Raw genomic sequence first — 24,502 nt, 5'->3', positions numbered from 1 at the left:
ACCTGAAGTCCTTACATTTTCTGTGAATTATTTAAAACATTTTCTCAAAAAAGATATATTTTGATGTGGAAATGTTTCTGTAGTGCGTCATGGAAATGGTAGAAAAGGTAATCCAAGGCCCTATGTTGTATTCTGCAGCCAGTATGTCACACCTGTGATGTTGTGTCACTTAGGACTCCAGCCATGCAGTGCAGCAGCTCAGCTTGTGGTTTGCTGCAAATGTCATCAGAAGATAGAAAAAAAATTAAAATATATTAAAATATGGAATATAAAATCTATTTTACATATATAGATACTATTTTTTTCTATAAAAATCCATAATACTCCTACCTTGAGATGTTTCACAGTGAAAGGTGAAGGTCCTTCCCTGCTGTGGTTAGTTGGTTTTTACTACTATGCGGCAGAGTGCTTGTAGAAAGGTTGGGGAATTTTTCCTCTTCTTTTGCTGCCTAAGATTTTCCTGCCTAAGCAAAGCTGCCTCTTGGTTTGTTCATTATATTGCTCACATTTGACTTTGCTTTCTCAGTGGAAGGCTTCCAACAGAATACATGAAGTTTAGGATTTTGCTTGTTTCTAATTCATACATAGTCTTTAATTAAATATTTTGCTTTTTTTATGCTGCCTTTGTCCCACCCTATTTTCTGAATTAGGTAAATTGCTGGAACTTCTCACGTGTTTGAAGAAACTGGTAATTTTTATTCACTCCAGGAAAGTAAGAACAGCTCCTGATGTTCAATACCTCCCTCTCACTGAATAACAAACTTCTGGAGCTTGAACTGCGAGGTTTTGTCAGGGCTAAATAACAGAAATTAAATCCAGTAAGGTTATCCCAATACCCCTGAGGTGCAGAAACTTTCCTCTTTCCCTGTGGCCATTTTAAGGTTTTTAGATTGATGCTTCAGCATGTGCTAATGGAAATCCCTGTTCTTCATGAGTGATCCATGTGGAGCAAGGCAATGGGGTGTACATTATATGAGAGGCAGACTATTCTTACATTTAGTAAGCATGAAAAGTATCCTTGAAAGGTTTATGCAATCCCAGAATAAATCTTCCAAATTATGCTAAATGTAGAGGTATTTAAGATTAAAGGGGAGGTAATTTTTTTTTATTACTTGCTTTACTGGTAGTTAACATTTGATTTAAACTTGAAAGTGCCGAGTTGAATTTATTAGAGAGATTCATCATACTTTTAGTAAATAACACATGAAAATAATTTATTAATGGAACATATAATATTTGTATTTTAATTTTAAAAGTTATTTTACTTACTTATGTTTAACATTTATAGTTCCTGTGATATATAGGCAAGGGCTGTTATATACTCAGTGGCAGTGTAATTTGTAGGCGAGGGGTTTGACTAACAGCACTGCTGAAAGAATACCTAGGCCCAATGGAAAAAAATCTGCTTCTCCTTATCCTACTGCTGTTCTCTGATTTTCATTCTGAATGAAAAATCTGATAAGGATTCATCGGTCCTGCAGTGCAGAACTCCATGATATTTTGTAGAGTAGTGGATTTATGGACTTTCTACGACTTTTTACAAGTGGAAAGCCCTCAGATGTCTTCAAGGTGAGTTGCTGTTCATACTTTTATCCTGGTAGTGTTTACAGGGGTCTGATGGGATGGTGACATTTCCAAACCCATGTAAATCCTCTGCACTAATAAATGGAGCATGGAGCAGTGTTGCCTGGTATTTCAGGCTCCTGAGCTCTTGAGGCCATGTGGCACAGGCAAAGCAATGCAGATTTGTTAGCTTAAGTCCTAATGCAAGCTTGCTGCAGGTTTTTCTGCAGATTCAGGGTAACTGTTTACATGGCTGCTGAAACAGATATATTAAAGGTTGCTGTAATAAGCTCTACATTTCCATTGTATGGTCTGGCAGAACTGAGACAATTACTCTGATTTAGAGCTTTCCTATCAGTAAAATGAGGATATCTGAGCTGAAAAAAATGCTTTTGTGAAACCCAACATTTTATGTAAGATTTGGCATCAAGGTATCAGCAGGTTCATGAAAAGCAATGGTTCAAATTGGGTGGCAAAGCAGTTCAGTCAACATGCTGAACAGAAAAGTTAGAAACAGTCTTTAAAAACTGGAGCTGCTGAGTTCCACCTGGATTTTCTTTATCCCCTGACTGATTGGATGTAAAACAGATAAGAAATTTTGAAGGCATGATAAGAAGTGGGAAGCCAGGTTGAGAATAAGAGGTGATAGAGAGACTGGATTAGAAAAGTCTCATCCTGTCTCCATTGCACAATCAGCTGACTTTCAATTCACTAGTGGATGCAGTTCTGTCTAAAGAAATGCGGTTGTCATTAGTAAAGGTTTTATATTTGCGTGCTCAGATACCCTGCAAGGTGTGTGTGCTCACGTTTACTTACTGTATGACTAAGTATTATTTAAATAAATACTCCCTTAAGCTCCCAGAATAGAGTAAAAGCAGGAAAAAAATGTAATTTACAGACCTCCAGGATGTTCAATGTACAGAAAAATTTGGTCTTATATCTATTTCCCTTGATATTGCAGATTAATGAATGCATCAAAATCAGCAGTTGCGTAATGCAGTTTGTCAGGGGAACAGGATCTTTGTGCTTCAAAACCGGGTTTGCTTCTTGCTTTCTCAGGCATCACACTGTGTTATCCTGTTGACAAACATATAAAGTGCCACCTTAGGTCTGTTTAGCCTGGTGGTCCCACTACTCCTGTTGAAAAACTGTTTCTAATCATCACTCTTCTGATGGTTGGAAACTGCCTTTTAATTTATAACTTTAATTTGTTCATGATATGCTGATACTCAATTATTCATGTACCAGCAGTATCCCTTAGCTTTAGAAGAGCTTCATTTTCCTTTCTGTGATGTATTTATGAGGAATAGTCCTATCTCATCTCAGAATTTATTTTGCTAGACTAAACAAACCAAAGCATTTGCTGGATTAAACCAACTGTTTTTGGAAGAGAAGCGTGCACTCCATGCCTCACTGTCTTCCTGTTTCATCATGGCTTCGATGATCTAGATGAGGGGATCGAGTGCACCCTCAGTAAGTTTGCAGATGACACCAAGTTGGTGGGAGTGTTGATCTGCTCGAGGGTAGGGAGGCTCTGCAGAGAGACCTGGACAGGCTGGAGCGATGGGCTGAGGCCAACTGCATGAGTTTCAATAAGGCCAAATGCCGGGTGCTGCACTTGGGCCACAACAACCCCCAGCAGCGCTACGGGCTTGGGGAGGAGTGGCTGGAGAGCTGCCAGTGAGAGAGGGACCTGGGGGTGTTGATTGACAGCTGGCTGAACAGGAGCCAGCAGTGTGCCCAGGTGGCCAAGAAAGCCAATGGCATCCTGGCCTGTATCAGAAATAGTGTGGCCAGCAGGGACAGGGAAGTGATCTTACCCCTGTACTCGGCACTGGTGAGGCCGCACCTCGATTACTGTGTCCAGTTTTGGGCCCTTCACTACAAAAAGGACATTGAATGACTCGAGCGTGTCCAGAGAAGGGCAATGGAGCTGGTGAAGGGTCGGGAGCACATGTCGTATGAGGAGCGGCTGAGGGAACTGGGGTTGTTCAGTCTGGAGAAGAGGAGGCTGAGGGGAGACCTCATCGCCCTCTACAACTACCTGAAAGGAGGTTGCAGAGAGCTGGGGATGAGCCTCTTTAACCAAGTAATAAGCGATAGGACAAGAGGTAATGGCCTCAAGTTGTGCCAGGGAAAGTTTAGACTGGATATTAGGAAGCATTTCTTTACAGAACGGGTTGTTAGGCGTTGGAATGGGCTGCCCAGGGAGATGGTGGAGTCCCCATCCCTGGAGGTGTTTAAGAGTTGGGTTGACATAGAGCTTAGGGATATGGCGTAGTTGAGAACTGTCAGTGTTAGGTTAACGGTTGGACTAGATGATCTTCAAGGTCCTTTCCAACCTAGATGATTCTGTGATTCTGTCTTGCTCTGTGTTTCAGTCTCAACTTTCCTTCTAACTGTGGCTAACCAAACTAGCATTTCAAAGCAGGAACCACTAGATACTTTGCTTAATACTATCAGTGCTTTCCTAACTTCTGACAGCACTTCATGTCACACATTGTAGCATTGCAATGGCTTTCCCATGATGGCATTGCATCAGAAGCATATGATCAGCTTGGTTTTGACCACAACTGAAACAAGTATGTTTCTGCAGAGCAGCAGCATCTTGATCAGCTGGTAGAGAACATGCAGGGCTGAGTGTTTTAGTCAATCTTGTACTTTAATCTTTTCTCTAGTTAACTGACACTTTGCATAGCTCATGACTTCAAAATGCCACTGATCACTTTATAACTTCCATTTTAAAATCACATGGACACACAAAGGAAATTTCCCATAAATGTTGGGTTTAGGCTTGAGAATTTAAATGCAAAAACATCAAAACATTCAAAATTATCAGTACCAAGTGAGATCAGTGAGCCTGCAGTACCTCCTTTATCAAATACCTATTTACAGGCATGTATGTATTTCTTTTTGAATGTGAAAAATATATGGTACTTGTGGGCTTGTTTGTTTGTGGGTCTGGTTATTTTTTTTTCAGATTTACATTCTCAGCCTCAAAGTTCATGAAACAAAAGTAACTAGTTTGACTTACTGGAAATAATTCAGGATCAAGTTAAGAGTTTTATGCAGAACAAAAGATGAGAGAATGCTCTTTTCATCAGCTTTCTCCTTCATTACATTCTAAGATGTGATCCAAAATAGTTAAAACTATGACCTTTCAACTGTTGTATTTCACTAATTTCTGATGGCATTAGTGGTGGGTGGGTGGGAAGTGGATCACTTTGCTACAAGGAAGATTTGTCACATTTTACAGGATGCTACTTGGAAGAAAAAACATTTCTTTTAAACCATTTCTAGCACTTATTCTTTGAAGCTCATTCTTGTCCCTTCAGAACTGCTAAAGAAGGGAAATAATCTGCTTGCCCATTCTTCTCACACACCTAGTGGGTAAGCAAATCCTCGTTTAGTCATTGCACTCCAGATGCACAGGAATGTGTGGTGGAGCTGTTCACTTAAATGGCTGATTTACTGGTGCTTCTTCTCTGGGACCAAAGAACCACAGAAAATACTGGGAAGACAGATTGGAAGTCAGAGGCATCCCAGACCTACTAACAGCGGCACAATGAAAATTGGAGACCTTGAATGACAATAAAACAACTGTGTTGGTAGAAACTCAACTGATGGAGCTCTCATGTGGAACATACTGTGTCTACAACGTTACAGGTCATTTCCTTTGCCTTTCTCTATAAACATGTTTTCCAAGTTGGTCCAGCTGCTTCAAGCACAGTCTATTGAAAGCATATTAATATGACAGATAACTAGCAGCTGTTGTTGGAAAAATGACAAAGCGAAGGGTAGATGTTGCTTTGGCGGATGAACTTGTGCTTTCAGGCAAAACGTCTTCCTTGATATTTTGCTTCTCTATGAGTTTTTCAGTGCAAAGGCTGGGCCAGTGACAGTAAGAGGTCACATTCTTTCCAGCTATAGCTCTAGTAAATGTAGCCATGCCTTATAAGAAACAGATATGCTGATGGACTCATTGTTCAAGGCACTGAATGACAGAGAAAAGGTGTTCTTAATCTCTCTGCAATTGCTCTCTCTGTTAAAGAAAATACTGTCGTCTGTTAACCCTGCCTCTTATTTATTCCTGTCCATAGAAGTATTTCTGTATTGAAGATTTGGTGATTAGTGTATGTAGCAATACACATGCTCCTGATGAAAGTCTGTGTTCTAGAGGTGACCTAATCCATTTAACACGTCCTACCTCCTATCTCTTCAATTCAGACTTTGTTTTAAAATTGATTTTTTTCCCCCAAATACAGTTTGGTTAAAACATGAGAAAACAACACTTTTCATGACTAAAAGAAATACCATTTTCCTTTCTAACTGTGGGGTTTTTTTGTTTCTTGACTAACACACTGCATGTTTGGCCTGAGAAGGAGAGAAAAACACCACAATCCATTTAACTGGCAACATTACATTCTTATTTTGTATTTAAATCTATCAAGACACATACTGCTTTAAGTTTATTGCTGTTATGATCCTACAGGTTTCACACAATTCACATTGCCTGTAGCTGTCAAATACCATACAGCTGCCTTAATAAGAGCATAAACATACACGTACTATGATCTACTTTACTGCTTCAAAGTTTAAAATGCACTCTGAGAGATTTTCACGGGATTTTAAAAACCAGTTATTGAGAGTAGTAATTATAAAAGTAGTAATTTTTTCACTGATGCTGTTTTTCTATAATTGAGAGTTAGACGGTGAGAGCATTATGTTTCTTTATAATTTTTTCCCCCACAGTGTAATCTACAAGGATTTTTGATTTATACAATTTTACTTTTATAATTCATTCTGCCCTGAGGAACTGCAGTCAGGCAGAAGACTAGGAGACTGAAGGAATGTAGACAAACTATGGAACCCTATATAAGCAACCTGACAAGCACAAAGCATTAAAATAATAAATAAAAATCTGCATTTCAAATAGACTTGCATCAGGAGTTCTTAAACTTGGGTTAGGCCACATGGTTAGAGAATGATTGCCTTGTGTAGTCTTTTCTGCTGACCTTCATTCCTTTCATAATTTTCTAGCATTACAGCAGCAATTACTTACATGGAAAAAGGGTTTAATGTATGTTATACTTCTTTTAATGCAGTTTAGCATCTGGAAACTCAGATGGAAGAGTCTGCTTCCTAGGGACTACATTTCAAGAAGTGCTGACTTAGGCCACAATCCCATGCAGTCACAAGGATGCAACTGTATAGAGGTCTTGGCAGATCATTACAGGGGGCTATAAAATGTTACAAGTTTATTTTTTTAAGTTGCATTAATACTATTTCAGGTACTTATTTGCTTTTGTTTCCAGTTGTTCCAAATTGCACATTAATAAAATAGCTGTTTAAGGTTTATGCACTTTTCGGAAAAATGTAATCATGTTGTTATGAAGTAGTCCAGTGCTGAGAAAAAAGAAAATTCATTTGTTTAAAAAGAAAAATTGAAGTTCTCTAAATAACAGAAGTGAAACCTTTTATTTACTTTTTTTGACTCAGGTCTTCTGAAGTCTTGTTTCAATATCATTCAGAACTAAATTCTTTCAGGTTGTTGTTTTTAACTCTTGTATGGATCCTAAAAAGAGTAATTTCAGATTTGTTTGTCAGCTAGACGAAGTTTTTAAGGCTGGAGGAGAGAAGGGGAGTTGTATTTTACATGTAGGGTCAAATAACTCATAGATTTTGTAAACTAAGAACATTCATAATTGCAAATCTGCAAGGTTTGAAGAATTTTATACTTTTTGCAGGTCTCCAGCATCAGTGTTTCCAAGGTTTCACAAGCTCTGCAGGGAAAATGATGAACCTTGTAAAGTATGTGTGTTCACAATACAAACGGTTCGTCATAAATATAAGTCACTGTGACTCATGCCTCTTTCAGAATGTACAGGTAACAGCATAAAGCAGAGTCTCTCCTGCCATCTTTGAACTGTATATCCTGCTATCATGTAAGCTGTTTGGTGGGAGAGACTGCAAGTTCTGAAAGAGTCAAAGGTAGTTCAAGATTATTGATCTTAATGATTTCCTGTGAAACAGCACCTATTAGAGAAATACCATCCTGAGGGACAAGAAGCCAAAAAACATCTCAAATTGTGCTGAAGCTCTGCCAAGGAGTTTTCAAATTGTTCCAAGCTTATCACAGGCTGTATTTGTCTGCTATAAATTAATGTTGTCAGTATCATGAACTGTGACCTTAGCACAAGGCCAGCACTGTTTCTAATGAACGGCAGTGAGTTTGCCTGCTGTTATGAACTGCAGCAAGAATTGAGAAATTTGAAGCTTATGTCTAATAAGTTAATTATTCCATCAGTTTGCCCTCTGCCTCAGACGTAGCCCCTAAACCAATAGAAAGTTTCTCACAAATTGGCTAGTCCATTGCTTTGACCCAAAGCTGGATAACTGTCATTCCTGATAGCTGTCCAAACTACCTGTTCTTAAATTTTCCAGTGCTACAGATGCCAAAATTTCCCCTCACAGGTGTTGCCAAAAGACATGATAACATTTTGAAAAAAGCTGTTTATAAATGGATAAAATTGGTTGAACTTTGAAACATGGAAACCAAGTCTGGTCTCTAGTCTAACAAGCCAAGAAGAAAGGGCAAATGAGTATAGCCACAAGTTCAGGGCTATAAATACCCCATCTGACCTGCCTGCTAAGGTGTTTTGTCACTAGCCCAAACCACACTGTGCTGCACATTTCTTCCCTGCCTGTTTTTTTAATGCTCGTCAGGTGGACTGTCTAGGTTTCAGAGAAACCTTTGGTTTATCTTAAATCACCTTAAATCTCTGACTAAATTCAGACTTGCCCCCAGGTGAGACTAGGTCTTAAAAAGCAGCTAGACACTGAAACATGACGGAAATTATTTTGACAATCCCAACTGAAGCAATCCCTCGTTATGAATACTGAAGTGTGATTTATGTAGGATGCAACACTAGTTTTAGGTAAGCTTGTGTGGAAAACTTTTATATCCTAGTCTCTGCTACAGCCAGCTCTCAGCCCCAGAGACCACTACCAGATTAATTTCAAATCCCTCAGCTTTTTTCTTTCAGAATTGGCCTGGTGAGGGGCACCAGGGTCAGACACAGCCAGGCAGGGTGTGGAGCCAGGAACAAGGCAAGGACAGGCTAGGCTGGGGCAGGACTGGAGATCAGTGTCCTTCAGTGTCACTGGGGCTGGGAGAGACAGCCCCAGGCTGGGCTGAAATGGCATCCTGGGCTACAGATAGGGTGGAGAGGTCTCAGGTGGTGCTCATCAGGGTCCTTAAGGCCTTTAAGTGCCCTTGGGGCCCTGAGGTTGCTCTCCTGAGAGCCAGGCTACAGCCTGGTGGGTGTCCTGAGCCAGACCCCTGTTGGGAGCTGTGGGGAAGTGAAGTGCCCAGGCTGCCTTGCTCCTCTGTGGTGGGGCGCCCCTGTTTGGGCTGGGGTCTCTGTGAGCCCTGTGCTGGATGGAAAACAAACTCTTTGTGTTGGGGAGAGCAAGAGACTTGTGTAATTGTCTTCCCCTTCAGCTGTGGGCTTGTGCCAGGCTGCAGGGCTAATGCCACAGCCTCACCCTCCGCTCTGCCCAACAGTGAGAGGACAGCGCTGCTTTCTGGGGTAAGCTGATGGTTTGGTAGGCGTTGACATGACAGAATTACAAAGAGTTCCTTGCCCTTTGTGCTAGCTGATAAATGAAGTGAACAGACAGTCTTGTTTCATGTTTTTTTGGTCAGTGTACTGATAAAAGGCAAACGTGCTATCTGTGAGCTGTGTCCGATGTAGGGAACATGAGCTCTGCCAGCAGTCAAGTTACACTGTGGTCGGGTTCATCCGTGCATCTGCAAGAATTTGTGGCGAGGATTATGCTTGTTGGGTCAGGAAAGAAAGTATGTGGCCAAATCCTGATCTCAATTGCACGTGTGCAGCTCCCAAGGCAGTAGGGCTGCATCCTGGCTCAGCACATGGCCTAATGAGGTCTTGCATGATTGCAAATACTGTGGATGGCACACTGGAGAGCGAGCAAACAACTGTTCCTTGTTTTGCTGTGCTCTCTGCACTGCAGCATCTGTTTTGCTTCATCATTTTTTAAAAGAAAACCACAAATATTTTTCACTAGGGAGCTGATAAATAACAGTGCTTACATTTTTTAAAAGTTTTAGGGGGATAAAAGTGATTCTTCTGGTGTATAAATTCCTTATGTTTGGATTTGAGCATTAATTCACAGATTGTCTCTTATTATTTTGTTCCCAGCTCAGGAAATCCTGTGGGGTATTCTCCCTCAGGAAATCACATGGGCTAATGTCTTAGCTTGATTTATTTTTATTTGTATATCTAACTTTGCACAAAATTGTCTTTCACAGCAGCATTTTTTTATGGAGATTTGTATTTCTTGGAAAATTCAGCAAACTGGGGAGTATTTAACAACTTGTCAACAAAACTTTAAAAAATTTATTGTGACTTTGTGGATGCACTTGATACTGGTTTGATGGGTGTGATGTAGTAAACTAAGCAGCTATTTTAAAGGGCTATGGTCAAAAGATTATGTTTTTCCAGTCTTAAAACAGCTGCCTGAGAGGAAATGTATTCTAGTAAGTGGCATACTACATGTATAAACAGAAGCAAGGTTAGCCTGAGCCTAGTCTTAGTACTTCTCGAATACTTTGTATTTCTGTAGTACTTTCTGTCCTTGCTTCTAAATGAGTGTTTCATGTGGTAGATGACAATTCTTTTAGAGAAGTAGTTTTAGGCCTTCTGTCTTTCCTATTCTTGAGATGACAGAAAAGGTTAAAAAATTATTATCTATCAAAAGGGATATTTAAACTGTGGTGTGGTCTATGTAAAGAGAAATCTTCAAAGGTTCAAGTTATGACTTCAAAGTGATGACTGTGTAGGTCCTGAGGTAAGCTCAGATACTTCTGTAGTAAGAAATTATTTTTTAAAATATATATATAGTTTTCTAATGGCTCGAATACATGCTGTCTTGTTTCTGAGTTTATGTCAGCTTACTGTATTGTTGTCTATCCAGCATCATGAATATACAAATGACTTTACAGAGCAAATGGATGTGCTTGTCTTGTCTGTGTAATATTTCATTTCAAGATTAGACATAACAAGGAGGTCAACAACAAAGGGCAAACAGGGTACACATGTGAACTGGAAGAGGACAGAGCAATTGCAGAGCTCTGCTCTGGTGCAGCTCTCTCCCCTGCTCTCACTTGGAAGAGCAGATCAGGAAAACCCTGCTTCTTCTAGAAAACGGTGGCATAAGCACAGGAAGGTGATCACCTCTTCTTCTGGACAGAGAAAGTGGCCTGCAGAACTTATCTGTTTGACAGATGTATCTGGTTGGTTGGTTGGGATGGGAACTGCTGCATTTTTACCCTGCTTTATGTTTACTTGCTGATGGTGGGCTCTGAAGGGGTGTTTGAAGTAAGCTGTCTAAAGTTTTGAGCAATTTTCTGAAATGATAGTGTTAGCATTAGACCTTTCAAAGTTTACTGAAATAATGTGATTCTAATAATATCAGAGAATAACATGACACAGGGCCTTGTTTAGCGAACAACAGAAAAGGGTTATACCTAAATAAGGAGAAGAGTAGATTAATTGGAAGAGGCATGTGAAGTCGAGAACAAAAACAGACCATGAGATCTGTTCTTGTTCTAAAAACAATTGGAATAAATACACCCTCTCCACACACACACACACCCCCCACCCCGAAAAGAAACAAACAAAACCCAACAGATTTCCTCCCCCCTCCATTTCACTGATGATTTCTCAGTATTGCTTTTCTGCATTAAGCAGTTAAGGCAGTATTGCAATCTAGTTGCTGCAGGGATATCTTCTGATTTTTGAATAGGTCGGTGACTGGAAAAGGATGTGATCCCTGTGATGAGGGTCTGAAGCATGGTCCCTGCTATGAAAGATTGTGAAAGTTCTCTGTTCTGTGCAAGCCTTGTTGTATAACCTTTAAAACGAAAAAACTTTTTACATTCCATGACTGAGTAGAAATAATTTTTAGCTACTACGAGAAAGGTGTATCTTTGTTTATATCATGGTACAAATGTTGTTGACGTGCCTGAGAGGCTTTCTGTAGACTCGACTTCATTACAATACTGATTTTTCTTTTTATAAAATTTATTTTTCTGTCAATATTTGAGTGAATTTATTAAAATTGTTTCACAACTCTTTTCCTCCAATAATTCCTTCACTATAATTGGATTGTATATTTTCCATTGTTGTGCAGTATAATGTAAATACTAGGTACTGAAGTGCATATTATTACTTTAAAAACTCAGATTGGGTGACAAGAATTAATGACAATTATAAATTATTACATAAGTCTCCTACAGTGGGAGCTCCAGTGAAATGCTGGTATTGGATAGTTAGCTGGCACTAATCTGTGTGTTCAGTTTTGGATAGTCCAAAGAAGATTTGATGTTTCCTTTCCTGAAATAAATGAAACCAGCTATGGAACTGTCAGAAAATAACAGTAGTTCTTCAGGACTAATCATTACCAGCCTTTGTCATGGGGTTGTAATTGTTTCATGAATTCTGCTTCAATCAGGGAAAAATATGCTTAAGTGCCTATAAAAGTTTTTATGCTGCTATGATTTCCTCCTGCCTCATCTTCCTCCTCCCAATTTATGGCTTTATTCCACTGTCTCTGTTACTAAGCAACACTGTACATGGTTTTAATGCAAATGGCTTCAAACTCTCTGATAGTGAGGCAGAATAACATCAGGTTAATTTCCTGATTAATATATACTACAAAGAAGTGCTGTGCACTACGGAAACCAAAGAAGATGGCTAGGAAGCTGCCTCATAGCATAAAGAAATAAAGTTGGGGTGGTTTTTTTATTTTCTAGATTGTCTTGTCTGTATTTAAAACAACCTTTCCAAGCAGAGGGATCAAATGCTTCATTCTGTCATTTTGACTTGATCTTCTCTGTGTTGAGCCGCCCAGCTGATTGCACAGTGTATGTGCCATGATGATGCAAGTAGTTTTCTTATGGTTGCATGCTATATTTTCATCTCTATACAAGAGGAGATAAAATGATTGTTCAGATGCTATTTTTGCTCCATTTCTAAGATTAATGGTAGCATGTGAGACTTTTCAGAACTGAGTGATGTCTTTTCATTCAAGCCAATAGTAAAATCCAGCTGACATCCGTGTGAACAAGATTCAACCAGTGTTCGTGCTTGATTGTTCTTTTGCATGCCACAGTATCACTCCCCATATTCTTAAAGCTCTTCAATACTGTGCACTGCAGGTGACTGCGTATTTTTCTCTTTTTTCCCGTAATCTTAAAAATTCAAAGTCTCATTTAACAGGCTAGCAATTATAATCTTGCCCATACAGCAATACACGGAAATAAAACAAATTTCAGTGCTGCACTAGAAATCTGAGGGTCTTAGACTGCAGTTTGCTCACAGGAACAACTGCGACAGGTTTATGGCCAGTGTTTGCAGAACTGCTTTGGCTTTACTTCTCTAATCAGTGGCAAAGCTTGCTGTTACAAGGTGGAATTTGAAAGTCGAAACGTAGAATATCAAAGGGTCTAAATTATACTTAAATGCATGTTTGCAACTTTGATTCCTGTAGCGCCTGAAGATTTATACCTTTCAAACAGCCAGAAGTAATATTTAGCCTCCAGTCAACTTCTGCATTTTAGATAGTCTCTTAGTTTGAAATCTACCCATTTTCAATGTAATGCAAGTAATAGTGTCTAACACAGCTCGAGGAACCACATCTGCATTGACCTGTCTCCAAACACTTCTTGTTCTGTGTATTTTTTAATTTTTTCCCTGTTTGAAAAAAAATATCTCCTGTTACTTAGAAGCCCTCTGAAGGAGAAATACTGAAATGACTGCCAGCAAAATCCTGTCAAATGCACAGTCAGCAGAATGAATAGTAGACCAGAAATCTAGTTTAAATTTAAAAATAATATTAAAATTATGATTCAAAACTTGTGCATAAAAATGTTTGTTTTCAAATTTCTTAGAGACCTCCTGAGAGAATTGCACTGTGCTTTTGCACATTTTGCACGAATTTAAAGCATATAGAGAAATTCTTAGATTCCTTTTGTTTTCTGTGAAAACACACATGTAAAAACACAGTTAGAGAGCACATCCTTAGTACTGCCCATGTGTTTTTCTCCACTGTTATAGTGAACTTAACAGCTATGCATGAAATACTCTCTGTGGGTTAGAAGAACATACAGTAGATAAAACAAAAGTTAAATGTAGACATGGTTAATTTAATACAAGGCTTTGACAAATAAAAACATGCCATAGTGTATTTTAGTGCGTATTTGTAGCACGCTGGAGTGCAGCAGTGGCACATATATATAATATGGGCTGGATGGCAGTCAGTATTATATATTATCAGTAAATGCAATATTGTAGGCATTGCAGGTATTTCATTGTAGGTGAAACTTAGGAATGTCCCTATCCACAGTATTTTTTTGGGGATGTCGTTGCCTCCATGGCTGTATCAGGCTAGAGGAGTAAACTTTATTTGCAGTAAGTAAAACTGGATTCTGTTAATGTTTGCTGAGCACACTAATAGTCTGTGCAAGTTTGAATGTTGGAGGCAATGATCTGCCTGTAGCTGGAAGTTATAGAGCTTTGCAGTGTCAATCAGCTGCTGCTGTGACATAGGCAGATCATCAATCAAATGATATTGCAGGAGAGATAAATGCATGTTCTGTCACGGAATAACCTTGTCAAAATATTTGAATTAACTTGGCAGAAAATTTAGCCTTTAAACAGCTCCAAGATAAGCAGTGAAGTGTAAGGAAAATTTTATCTTGCATATAAAGTTTGCAGTTGTCTTTTGGGCTGGAGGCAAGAGGTCAAAATTGGAATATGCCTTTAGGGTTTTTTTAAATGTACTGTATACTTTTCTAGTATCTTGCCAGTATTGTGATTCAATTACACATTTAAATCCAATGTGTACTTGTGGGTCACGGTTATGACTGTTAATATTTCAGCACTGATCTGTCAAGCTCTCGAAACATATTTGATATGCACATTAGCAGCAAGTCTCACAAGAAAACTGAAGTTAGATGCTTAAAGAGATCATAGGAAAAATAATTGTAGGAGCATATCCTTTGGTAGAATATTATCTAGACTTGAGCAGTAAGTACAATGTATTTTTCCAATAAACATTTGAAGTTTTCTTTAATTAACAGGATATTGAATCACAAACCTTGTTGATTAAAACAAAATTATGTGCAACTTCAGAATTTCTGGGATATGAGCTGTACAGATAATGTACATTTTCATTTAGAATCCAGTGTTCTCGTCAGACTCTGTTTTGTTCTGCTACCTGTATTGGGAGTTAAAGCTAAAAACGCAGTTACTTGTACATTTGTTGAGAAACAAAACTTGGAAGAAACAATCTAACCATATGGTGTGAAGACTAAGTTAAACCAACACTTACTTAAATTTATTTTGGATTGTTTTTCAGTATTTCAAAATATAATCAGTCTGATGTAGATGTTTCTGGGAAAAAGGCTTCCTTTTTCTGCACAGTTATGTTAGACAGAAACCTGTCTAAAATGTGATACATTTTTCTGAAGGAGCAGTGCATATCTACTGTCTACTCTCATGTAAAAATTGTAGATGACGGTATATAGCTATCACAGATAAGCAGAGAAATTCAAGAATACCAGAAATATAATTTTGCTGGATTTAACATGTATACACTGCACTGTATAGTACAGTCTAGTATATAATGTAAAGTATGCCTTTCTGGATGTTTCTTTACAAATCTAGCTAGAGTAATCATAGCACAAAACCCAGGTTCAACGTAACAATTCTCTAGTAGGTGAAATTGCATCTCATGTACATTTATTTATGACCTGTCTTTGAAAGGTATCCTGCAAATCATACACATTCCCTTACTTTACAGGTGCCCCACAGAAAGAGGGCTTTGGGTCTGGAAAATTGTATCATGCTTGGAGGATTTTTTACAGTGCAAAACTGAATCCTTATAAAAGCTTAAAAAAGCTACTTAAACGAATAGAAACTTGTGAAACCAAACTTATTTTAGATCTTTTACTCTTTCATAGCTGTTCAGCAAAATTAAATATACATAGCACTACAATAATATATACTATATTTTTGTGAAACTGTTTTATTTTGGTTTGGTTTCTGGCTTGGGTTTTCTTGAGTGTATTTGTATATTGTGTGATAAACAAAGCATGAGGAGGAGTTCAGGCTGGGTAGGCAAAGCTCATGTAAGTCTATATGCAGTACACTCTCTTCCCTTCCTGTGCATATAATTATCTGATGGGTTTCTAATGCATAATTTAACTTTTTTTTTTTCTGAAAGACAATAGTGGCAAATCAGCTGCTAATATGTTATACACATCTATTGACTAAAATATTTCTGGTTATTCATTCAATTTCATAAAAATGGCTGAGTTTACATTTGCTTGAGAATATTAGTTGGAGATGCTTGAAAGTCTTTGTGTGTGTGTACGTGTGGGGTTGTTCCTCACTCATAAGATAAAACCTTTCAGTATTTTCTATGCTTTTTTGCTCATTTTCAATGAGAGAGAAGCTTTTTGGCTTCCTTTGGTTTTAAAAAAAAAAATCAGATTTTTTTTTTTTTAACAGCAGGGTGAAATTTCTTCAGAGTTTTGTATTTGTTCAGCAACAGTCTGTGCTTTCCACCCTATTTTAACAATATTTTACTCTCTGATTAGGCTGTAAAGCTCCAAGGGATTGTATATGTCTCTGTGCATGTATTTCTCCTCCTGCACCAGGAGATAAGCTGTAAGAATTTCATAGGACCAACCTTTAACTGTTTTTTACTTTTTTCCAGTGTGACACTATAAAACAGAGTATGAAGTGGGGTTTACTAGGGATATGCAAGATTAAATTCAATTTTATTTTGATACAAGTTCAAAATGAAAATGTATGATCCATTCTTCTGTTCTTTGGAGAAAAAAAAAGCAGCAATCCCTCTTATGTTGGAATCTGATCCTGTTTCCACTGAAGCCACCTTACAATGTAGCACTGTTTAGAAACACTAAAGCTTATTCTAAATAAGTGGATATATTTACATTGAATACTCAGCTACAGACAGCCTGAATCTGGCTTTTCAGGGCCATTATTCATAATGTAGTGTGATCCTGTATTTGACACAATATTCTGGGTAAATCTGTCCCTGTAATTTAATTTAGCTTCTAATATGTTAAGCCTAAATTCTGCTTTAAAAATCTAACCTGTATATAGGAAAATTAGCAATTTGTTAAGTATTCACTCCAAAGAAATTTTATTAGCTTAGCTGGTTCTGGGAAACATAAGTGAATTACTGAACTGCTGCTCTATGTGTGATTTTTGGAACTACCTGGCTAGCCGGGTATGCACTATGAATTGCAGACACAGCCTGTTCATCTCAAGAGTTTAGGGGGATCTGGATTAGATTTTGGATTAAAAGGAATGAGGAATGATGGTATAAAATATGACAGCATTAAATAGAAGTATTTTGGTAAGGATGATATTGCCTAAGATATAAAGCTATAGATATACTGATAATAGTGTTGTACTTACAATACTACAGAAACATATCTATTTGCTTTAGGTGGATTAATACAGCAACGGAGATGGCTTTCACAAAAACATCTATTGACAACATGTATGTTTTTAGTAATACTTCAGACAATAAAAGTTCTTATATAATAGTGAACTTCTACAGTATTGAACTATCTCTATTGAAATAGAAAACATTAACATCCACCAATTCACAAATTATGACTGCACAAAAATATTTAAAACAAAGTATCTAGTTCTTGTTACTTAATTTACCAAATACTTTTAAAGCTGCAGGTCTTGGCACTAGTCCACCAAGAAGATTGCACAATGCTGTTCTCCAGTGTGATCTGTACCTATTTCTTGCGTGTCTAGCCACATCTGCTGAACTCACCAGTGACAATGAGCTTGACAGCTCTGCCACTGACATTGAGGATTTGTTAGTTCAGCCTTGGTAGTGAGGTCACTGTTGAGATGGACTCGATGATTGATAGAACAGCCTCATCACTTTGTGCACAAGCTGGTAGGATGATGGTCTGGCCAAGCCTGTAATGTGATGTAGAAGAGTAGAGCTGGAGACGCTGACCTTGTGAGCGGGGTAAGAATGGTTTGATATGTTCCAAACCGAGCAGGACGTTATTAAGAAACTTAAAAAGAGCCTCTCAAAACTTCCTGGAAGATTCTACTACTTTACTGAAAGATTTATTCTTAGGTTCTTAATTTTTTTAATCTGTTGCAAAAATAAAGTTAGTATTTACATTTAACACTAAATATTTCCAAAATTAGCAAGTCCCTGTTTTAGGCTTTCTTCTGCCTGTCCCCTCCCAAGTATTTGTTTCTCCTTTCCATGGCAAACTTCTCCGTGGGAATAGCTGCACTTTGGTATACTTAAAAAGGAGGTCAATAAGATAAATCATTGCTGAAGCTATGCAAGCAAAACTCAGCCAAACCCGGGAATTTTCCTACATCCTCTGCTGCTGTCACAGTTTGCAGTAGATGATGAAAACCATCACCTAAATAGTAATTCTTGTAAAGTAAAGGACTTTTGCCTCATACTTACTCTGCAGCCTCTTGATTAACAATGTAAACATGAGGAAATTGTTAAGCTGAGAAGCTGAATCAATCCTTGCTGTATCTGTAAAGGTTTTGTTGGAATTTGGGCTAACCAGTGCAGATTATATAGTATGGTTTAGGATAGGCATATAATGAGCAAGCAAGTAGAGAGTAGAGCATGAGTCATAAAGTACTATTGCACAATAAATAAAAATAAATATTATGCATGTGTGTGTCAAACATAATTTGATTTAGTAATTATTCTGCCAGCAGAAAGAAACTATTCATTCAAACAAGTCAACGGAATATAATTGTGACAGAAGAGGAGTTGATGTCTGTATTTAGGGCTATATGCTGCCCCCCCTCACACCAGGAGAGCGCAGGGACAGTTTGTCAAGTATTTTACTTCAGTCATCCTGAGAATGAAAAGCACTCTGGATACTCCTTCTAAAAATAACAAGCACTCTGGATACTCCTTCTGAAAATAACATCATACTACTCCATCTTAATTAACTTCATGTTGTTTAAAATAGTGGTAGTTTGTTCTTGAACATATATAGCTAGTTCTTATTTTGATATTAAATTAAGAGGGCTCAACCCAAAGTTCCCCAAAGATGACAAAGTCATAGAGTCAAATCTTACTCCCTCCTCTTCTGTTGGCAAGGAGTAGGTTCTTGTACCAAAGGACAGTCTGGCCATCTCCTCCCTGCCCCTCAGTACGGACCATACAGCTGGAGGTCCACAACAAAGGCCAGATCCTGCGCTCTGTCACACTGCTGCTCTGCGTGTCCCATGCACAGCTCTCCCAGCACAGCATTTCTAGCAAACAGGTGGGCAGGGAAGCATAAGGCTTAGCAACATGCTTCACAGCACCCGCATCGGTTGCAGCTAGATGCATGGTGGAAGTGGTGTGGGTGTGCTGAGGGAAACGGGGACTCTTTGGTTAGCTGTCAGTCTGGGGCTCTGGGGATGCCTGAAACTGCAGGATGTGGCTCTACACAGTAACTCTGCTCCAAAAGCACTCTGCTGCTGCCCAGTTAGAGGTGCTGGAGAGTTTTATCTCTGGATACTTTTCAGTATCTTGATTTGCCCTTTTTTGTTGTTGTTAAGGAAACACTAAACTAGGATCCACTATATTTGGAAGCTGATGACCATTCTTCTACCCCTTAGCAGAACAAAAATTTCCCAGCATTATTTAACAGCAGCTTTGCCCTCCACTTTCTTTGCCTGTCAATTCAAGGTCAGTCTTGCCTTCAAAGCACACCAGCTGCAATCCCTTCCTACCTTTCCTGCAGCAACCCAGCCGAATGTGCATGCTCGTGCTTTTTCCCATGACGCAGGTAGGCACAGGTGGCACCAGCAGCCTAGAATACAGAGTCTCTTAAAAACGCAGGATCTGGCATGAAATGATCCAAATCACTAACCAATGGCTTCTCTTCTGTTTTCTGGTGTAATACAGTAATTTTTATTGTTCAAAGTCACTACTAATTCTGCTTCTTTTTCTTCTTGGTGATAAATGAGTCTTTTCAGCTAAATAGTTATAAATTGTGCAAATATGCTTTGATTTTTATTTTTATACATATATATATATATATATTTCTTCTTTGGGATGGCTCTTGTAGTAATGCAATCAATGTTTTGCAAATGAGACACCTATTGTGGTTGTTGGGGACACTGGATTTCGGTGACCAATGGGATCAGCAGGTGATGAGGAATTGCTTGCTTAGCCCCTGTCAAGGAAGTTAACTGCCTCCCAGATAGACAAGTTTGTATTTAATTTCTACAGGAGTTTTGCCACAGGTAAGGATCTCCAGATCCATCAGGAGGCAGGGAAATACTGCTGTCTCTTCCTATAACAACTTCTGAAATGAAAAACAAATTTGTGGCTGCATCCAGCAGGTGGCAAGCACAGCACACTGAATTATGTCTGAGACAGAGCTGCTTCTGCCAGGGGAAGCTCCCAATGCTGCTCAGCATGTGCACATGTGTACATGAACAAAATATCATACAGCAAAATGGCAAGCTCTGTCAGTCATTTGTCAATTTACTGAGTGCTGAGGCAGTGGTACTGTTCTGGATGCTATTTAAAATGCATGTGATTATTGCCATATTCATTTTTAATGAATGGCTGTCTTGCATGTAAGGATAGATATAAGCTAAATATAAAGCATTCTATATAATAATTTAACTGTGTCTTTAAATGACACATTCAGGTTTCAAATTTTGAGATACTAGCTTGCAATTAAATGAACTTAAACCTTTAAAGAAAGAGCATTTTTTTTTTTTTAACATACAACTTTAGAAGTTTTAGTGACTCCTGACAGTGCCTTGTGACACATATAAGTAGAGATTGTTCCCATTTTTGCAGCTGGAAGAACAAGGGCAAAACTGAAGAAACTTGCCTTAAAATAAGTAAATAAGAGCAGGAAGAGGCACAAGACTTCCAGACCTGGTTGTAGTCCCGTTTTTTCTTAAAAGGTATTGAACTACATAAATAACTTCTTTTTTTGTTGTGATTTGAAGTAATTTCCTAAAGTAAAAAAATAGTTTAAAATATTGGTGTATATGCAAGAGACTGATAATCAGAAAATATGGATAATCCAACCACTTTCTACCTGAGACAAAGCTGCATTAGATGTATAATTTTGAAGATTATAAATATTGCAAATTCTCAAGGGTCACTGTAATTGTCTACACAATATATGTACAGTTTTGGAATTTTCTTAAGTTTTGTTATGCTGAAAAGTATTTATGAACTCATTTATCTTTGAAGATAGTAAATGAGTGTGAATCAAGAATACATATTTTCTGGAGTTCATTATTTCAGGTAAAAAGGACATCTGAGGATATCATTAGTTGAAACTTCCTACAGTGCTTATTGCCTTTCCCCCCTCACTTGTATGAAGAGTTTGAGCCAGACTTTTGTTCTGATTTATGCTAATATAAATTTGATCCATACACATAAAATGGTTCTACAGGGAGCAAATACTCTAGGCTTAGTTTTGTATAGATGGAGAGAAATTTCATAAAAACCAAGACTAAAGTTTGGTCCTGGATGTTCTGTGATGTAACTGAAAACATTATTAGTTAAACTGTAATATAAGCATTGTCACATTTTTGCTTATCAGAATGTGAATTTATTAAATGTCCAAGAATTTGAAAAATTGAGTAGATCTGATTAGTTGGTAAATTCTCTCATTGAGTGGTTATTATACAAAAATAGTTTGAAGCATTCTCATCATCTCTGTCCAAGGACTCACATTTTCAAACACAGAATTTTAGTCTCACAGAGTATGGAGTCAACCCCCTCAAAAAGTAATGTTCTTACAAGTCAGTGTGGCTATCATGAGGAAAGGTTGAGTGAACCCCATTTTTGTGTGTGTATATGTATAGTTAATTTTTTTTAAACTACTATAAAAATACCCACTGGGATATAAATGTACATTTATGAAGCAATGTTTGAAATTTATGAGTAGGAATATAAATCTAAAAATATATTTATTCTATATTTAATAAATAAATCTGCATTTTATTGCATATATTATTATGAAAAAATTGCCATTTCAAAAATGAAAAATAGTAGCATAAATCAGAATGGGACCAATTTAAAGGACCTTAAATTTCCATTTAAGTTTAAAATTGGGCCTCTATATATAGCATATATTTGAAAATATATTATAAATATGGTGATATGACATTTATGTCATTAAAAAAACCCCAACAAAACAAGCAGTGTAGTTCCATCAGCTCCTTGAACAAAATTTGGAATAGCTCATGTATGTGCAAAACAGGTCCTTCATAATTCATGTAATTTATACAAGCTTTTCCTTTAAAAAGACCTCTGAACTTTGGAGTTTTCTCTACCCTTCCTTTGTAGTTCTGAGTAAATGGCAGGATGCTGACAGAAACTCTGACATGCCTGTCCATCATTTATGTTCCTTTCAGTAAAGAAAAACAAAATGAAAACCAAGCAGTCCTCTTGACAATGCAAAATAAAAGGCCACAGCTAAATCTTTACAGTATGATTTCTCTGAGGTGATCTAATGTTTCTGTAATGAGCAGTAAGCTGTGATGTTCAGGACTGCAGATGAATTTTGTCATTCTTGCTGCTTCGTTCACAAGGTTGTTCAAAAAAAGTATATTGCAAAATGCATCACTCAGTGTCGAAAGACCCAGCAGTCTTTTTAGTGTGCAAGCGTATATTTTCTGATGGCCGATATGAGAGGGAGCTCATTTTTGTTGTTAGGCTTGGATGTGCACTGACATTTGGTGGAATGTATTTTATTAGCTGAAGGAAGTATTTTTTAAAGTTTTTTCCAAAAAAAACATAAAAAAAGGGATTCAAACAGTTGTTAAAGTAAGCGATGCAAATGGTGAAGGGCATAGCCGTATCCACAATATCAGTGATTTTGCAGTCTGTTATTACATGTAATTGAATTAATACATCCAGAAAAGTGAACACCTGATGAGGAATCCAGGAAAAGAAGAAGAAAAATACTATTGCCACAATCATCTTAAAAATATCATCGTTTCTAGTCTTATTTTTTTGAATTTGATATGCCTTCTTCAGGGTCTTCCAAATTAAGGTGTAGCTTGTTAATATAATCAGAAAAGGAATTAAAAAGCCCAGCAGATTTTTGGATAAACCTAACCCAACCCGGAGCGTTGTGTTGTTGTTGTCATACCGAAAACCACACACTGTCATGTTCAAGTTCTCAGCAAAGAATATATTACGGTGAATGATAACAGGCAAACTGGCCACACCAGCGAGAAGCCAGATGACAATGCAAGTTATCCTGGCAACAAACATGGTACGTCGAATTCGGGACTTCACTGGATGTACTATGGCCAAGTACCGGTCAATACTGAGGCATGTGAGGAGGAACACACTGGCGTACAGGTTGAAACTTATCCCAGCTGATGCTAACTTACATAGACAGTTGCCAAAAGGCCACTGGTACTCCATGGCTGTGTAGGCTGCCCAGAGTGGCAGAGTTATTAAAAAACACAAGTCAGCCAGTGCCAGGTTTAGAAGAAAGATGCTGGCCACTGTTTTTAATTTCATGTAGCAGTAAATGACAATAACAACCAGGCTGTTCCCAAAAATGCCTATGATAAAGATGATGCTGTAAACAGTTGGAACCATAATGTAGATGTAACTGTGCCTTCCTGAAACGGGACAGTCGACATGGATTCTTTTAACTGTTTCTTCAGTAGAGTAATTTGGAATCATCTTGATCTCTTCAGCTGTAACCTAGTTTCAGGAGAAAAGATGAAGTTCACACCTAGGAGGAGAAAAGAGGAAGAAAATGTTATTCAAGACAGGGATTTAATTTTTAAAAAGTTTAAATATCAAGTTTTTGTGTCTAACACAATGTGTCAATGTCTTTGTATTTAAAAATAAGCCATTTTCAAGTGTTTTCTCATCCAATTTATATTGTAATATAGACTTTGTTTGCAGAATAAAACAGAGGTAAGAATGTTACGAGTTGGCTGAATATTGTTAGATTCTTTTTTAACATAAATGAAATCTAACAAATGTCTTTCCAATTAACAAGGTTCCAAATTAAAACAAGACTGTCTAGTGAACATGTGTCATAAAAATAATAATAGATTCAAAATAGCAGATAACTATAAATTCAGGAGAGTCTTTAGGCTATTTTCTTTCAATAAATAGGGGATATATCTAATGAGCAAAATTATTCAGGTATCTCAGAAACTACACTTATGCACTCTGAAGACTAGTTAATTCTGTAAATTCAAAGTGTAATGCATTAAGAAAAGAAGTGAATTCAGGTACTCATTTTGATCTCTGTGAATCACTAGAATTGTTCTTCTATAAAGCTTAATTCTTTCACAGAGAAAGATGAAGACACTCACACAATCTAGTGTTCTGTTGTACCATAAATACCTTAAATATTAAGAAGTTACCTAGCTCCCCATCTGGCTTGGAAATATGGTATTTAACAACTAATGAGGAAAAAAATAAATCTGTGAAAAACTGGACATGGGCTGATTTGTTGCACATTAATAACTGTAGAAAGAGTTTAAGAAAGATGCAAGGGGGAATGACAATTCATATTACCTTTTCAGTTACTGACAAAATTTATGTATCCAAGAGTTGAAGTTGTAGTTTTAGCATATGAAAAATATTTCTGGACTGTATTAAGTGTATGGCAATGGTATGAAATCTCCTGTGCAGGGCACCTGTTTGGTTTGCCAGGGCTTGTGGGCTCTGCAAGAAGGATTTCCTTATTAAGACTTACGACTTTAGGAAGCAGGTAATATGCTATAAATGACTCTGATATTAATCTTTTCCAGAGCCTACAAATAGACAGTCTACCCTCAAAAACAGTGGATATTTTAAA

At 37.7% G+C, this 24,502-nt stretch overlaps 1 protein-coding gene across 2 annotated transcripts in view; it reads right to left on the bottom strand.

The window, feature by feature from the left end:
- Nucleotides 1-14,672: 14,672 nt before the first annotated feature.
- Nucleotides 14,673-24,502, bottom strand: part of AGTR1 (angiotensin II receptor type 1) — a 29,719-nt gene continuing 19,889 nt past the window's right edge. For both annotated transcript variants that reach the window (XM_074833869.1, XM_074833868.1), the window contains one exon: nt 14,673-23,419. In XM_074833869.1, the coding sequence (XP_074689970.1) occupies nt 22,288-23,367 (1,080 nt within the window). In that variant the 5' untranslated portion in view covers nt 23,368-23,419 and the 3' untranslated portion in view covers nt 14,673-22,287. The remainder of the gene's footprint in view (nt 23,420-24,502) is intronic.

The sequence above is a fragment of the Strix aluco genome, chromosome 9 (genome assembly GCF_031877795.1).
Source record: "Strix aluco isolate bStrAlu1 chromosome 9, bStrAlu1.hap1, whole genome shotgun sequence".
Lineage (NCBI taxonomy): Eukaryota > Metazoa > Chordata > Aves > Strigiformes > Strigidae > Strix > Strix aluco.
Note: the sequence above shows the minus strand (reverse complement) of the source record. Positions and strands in the feature narration are given on the sequence as shown.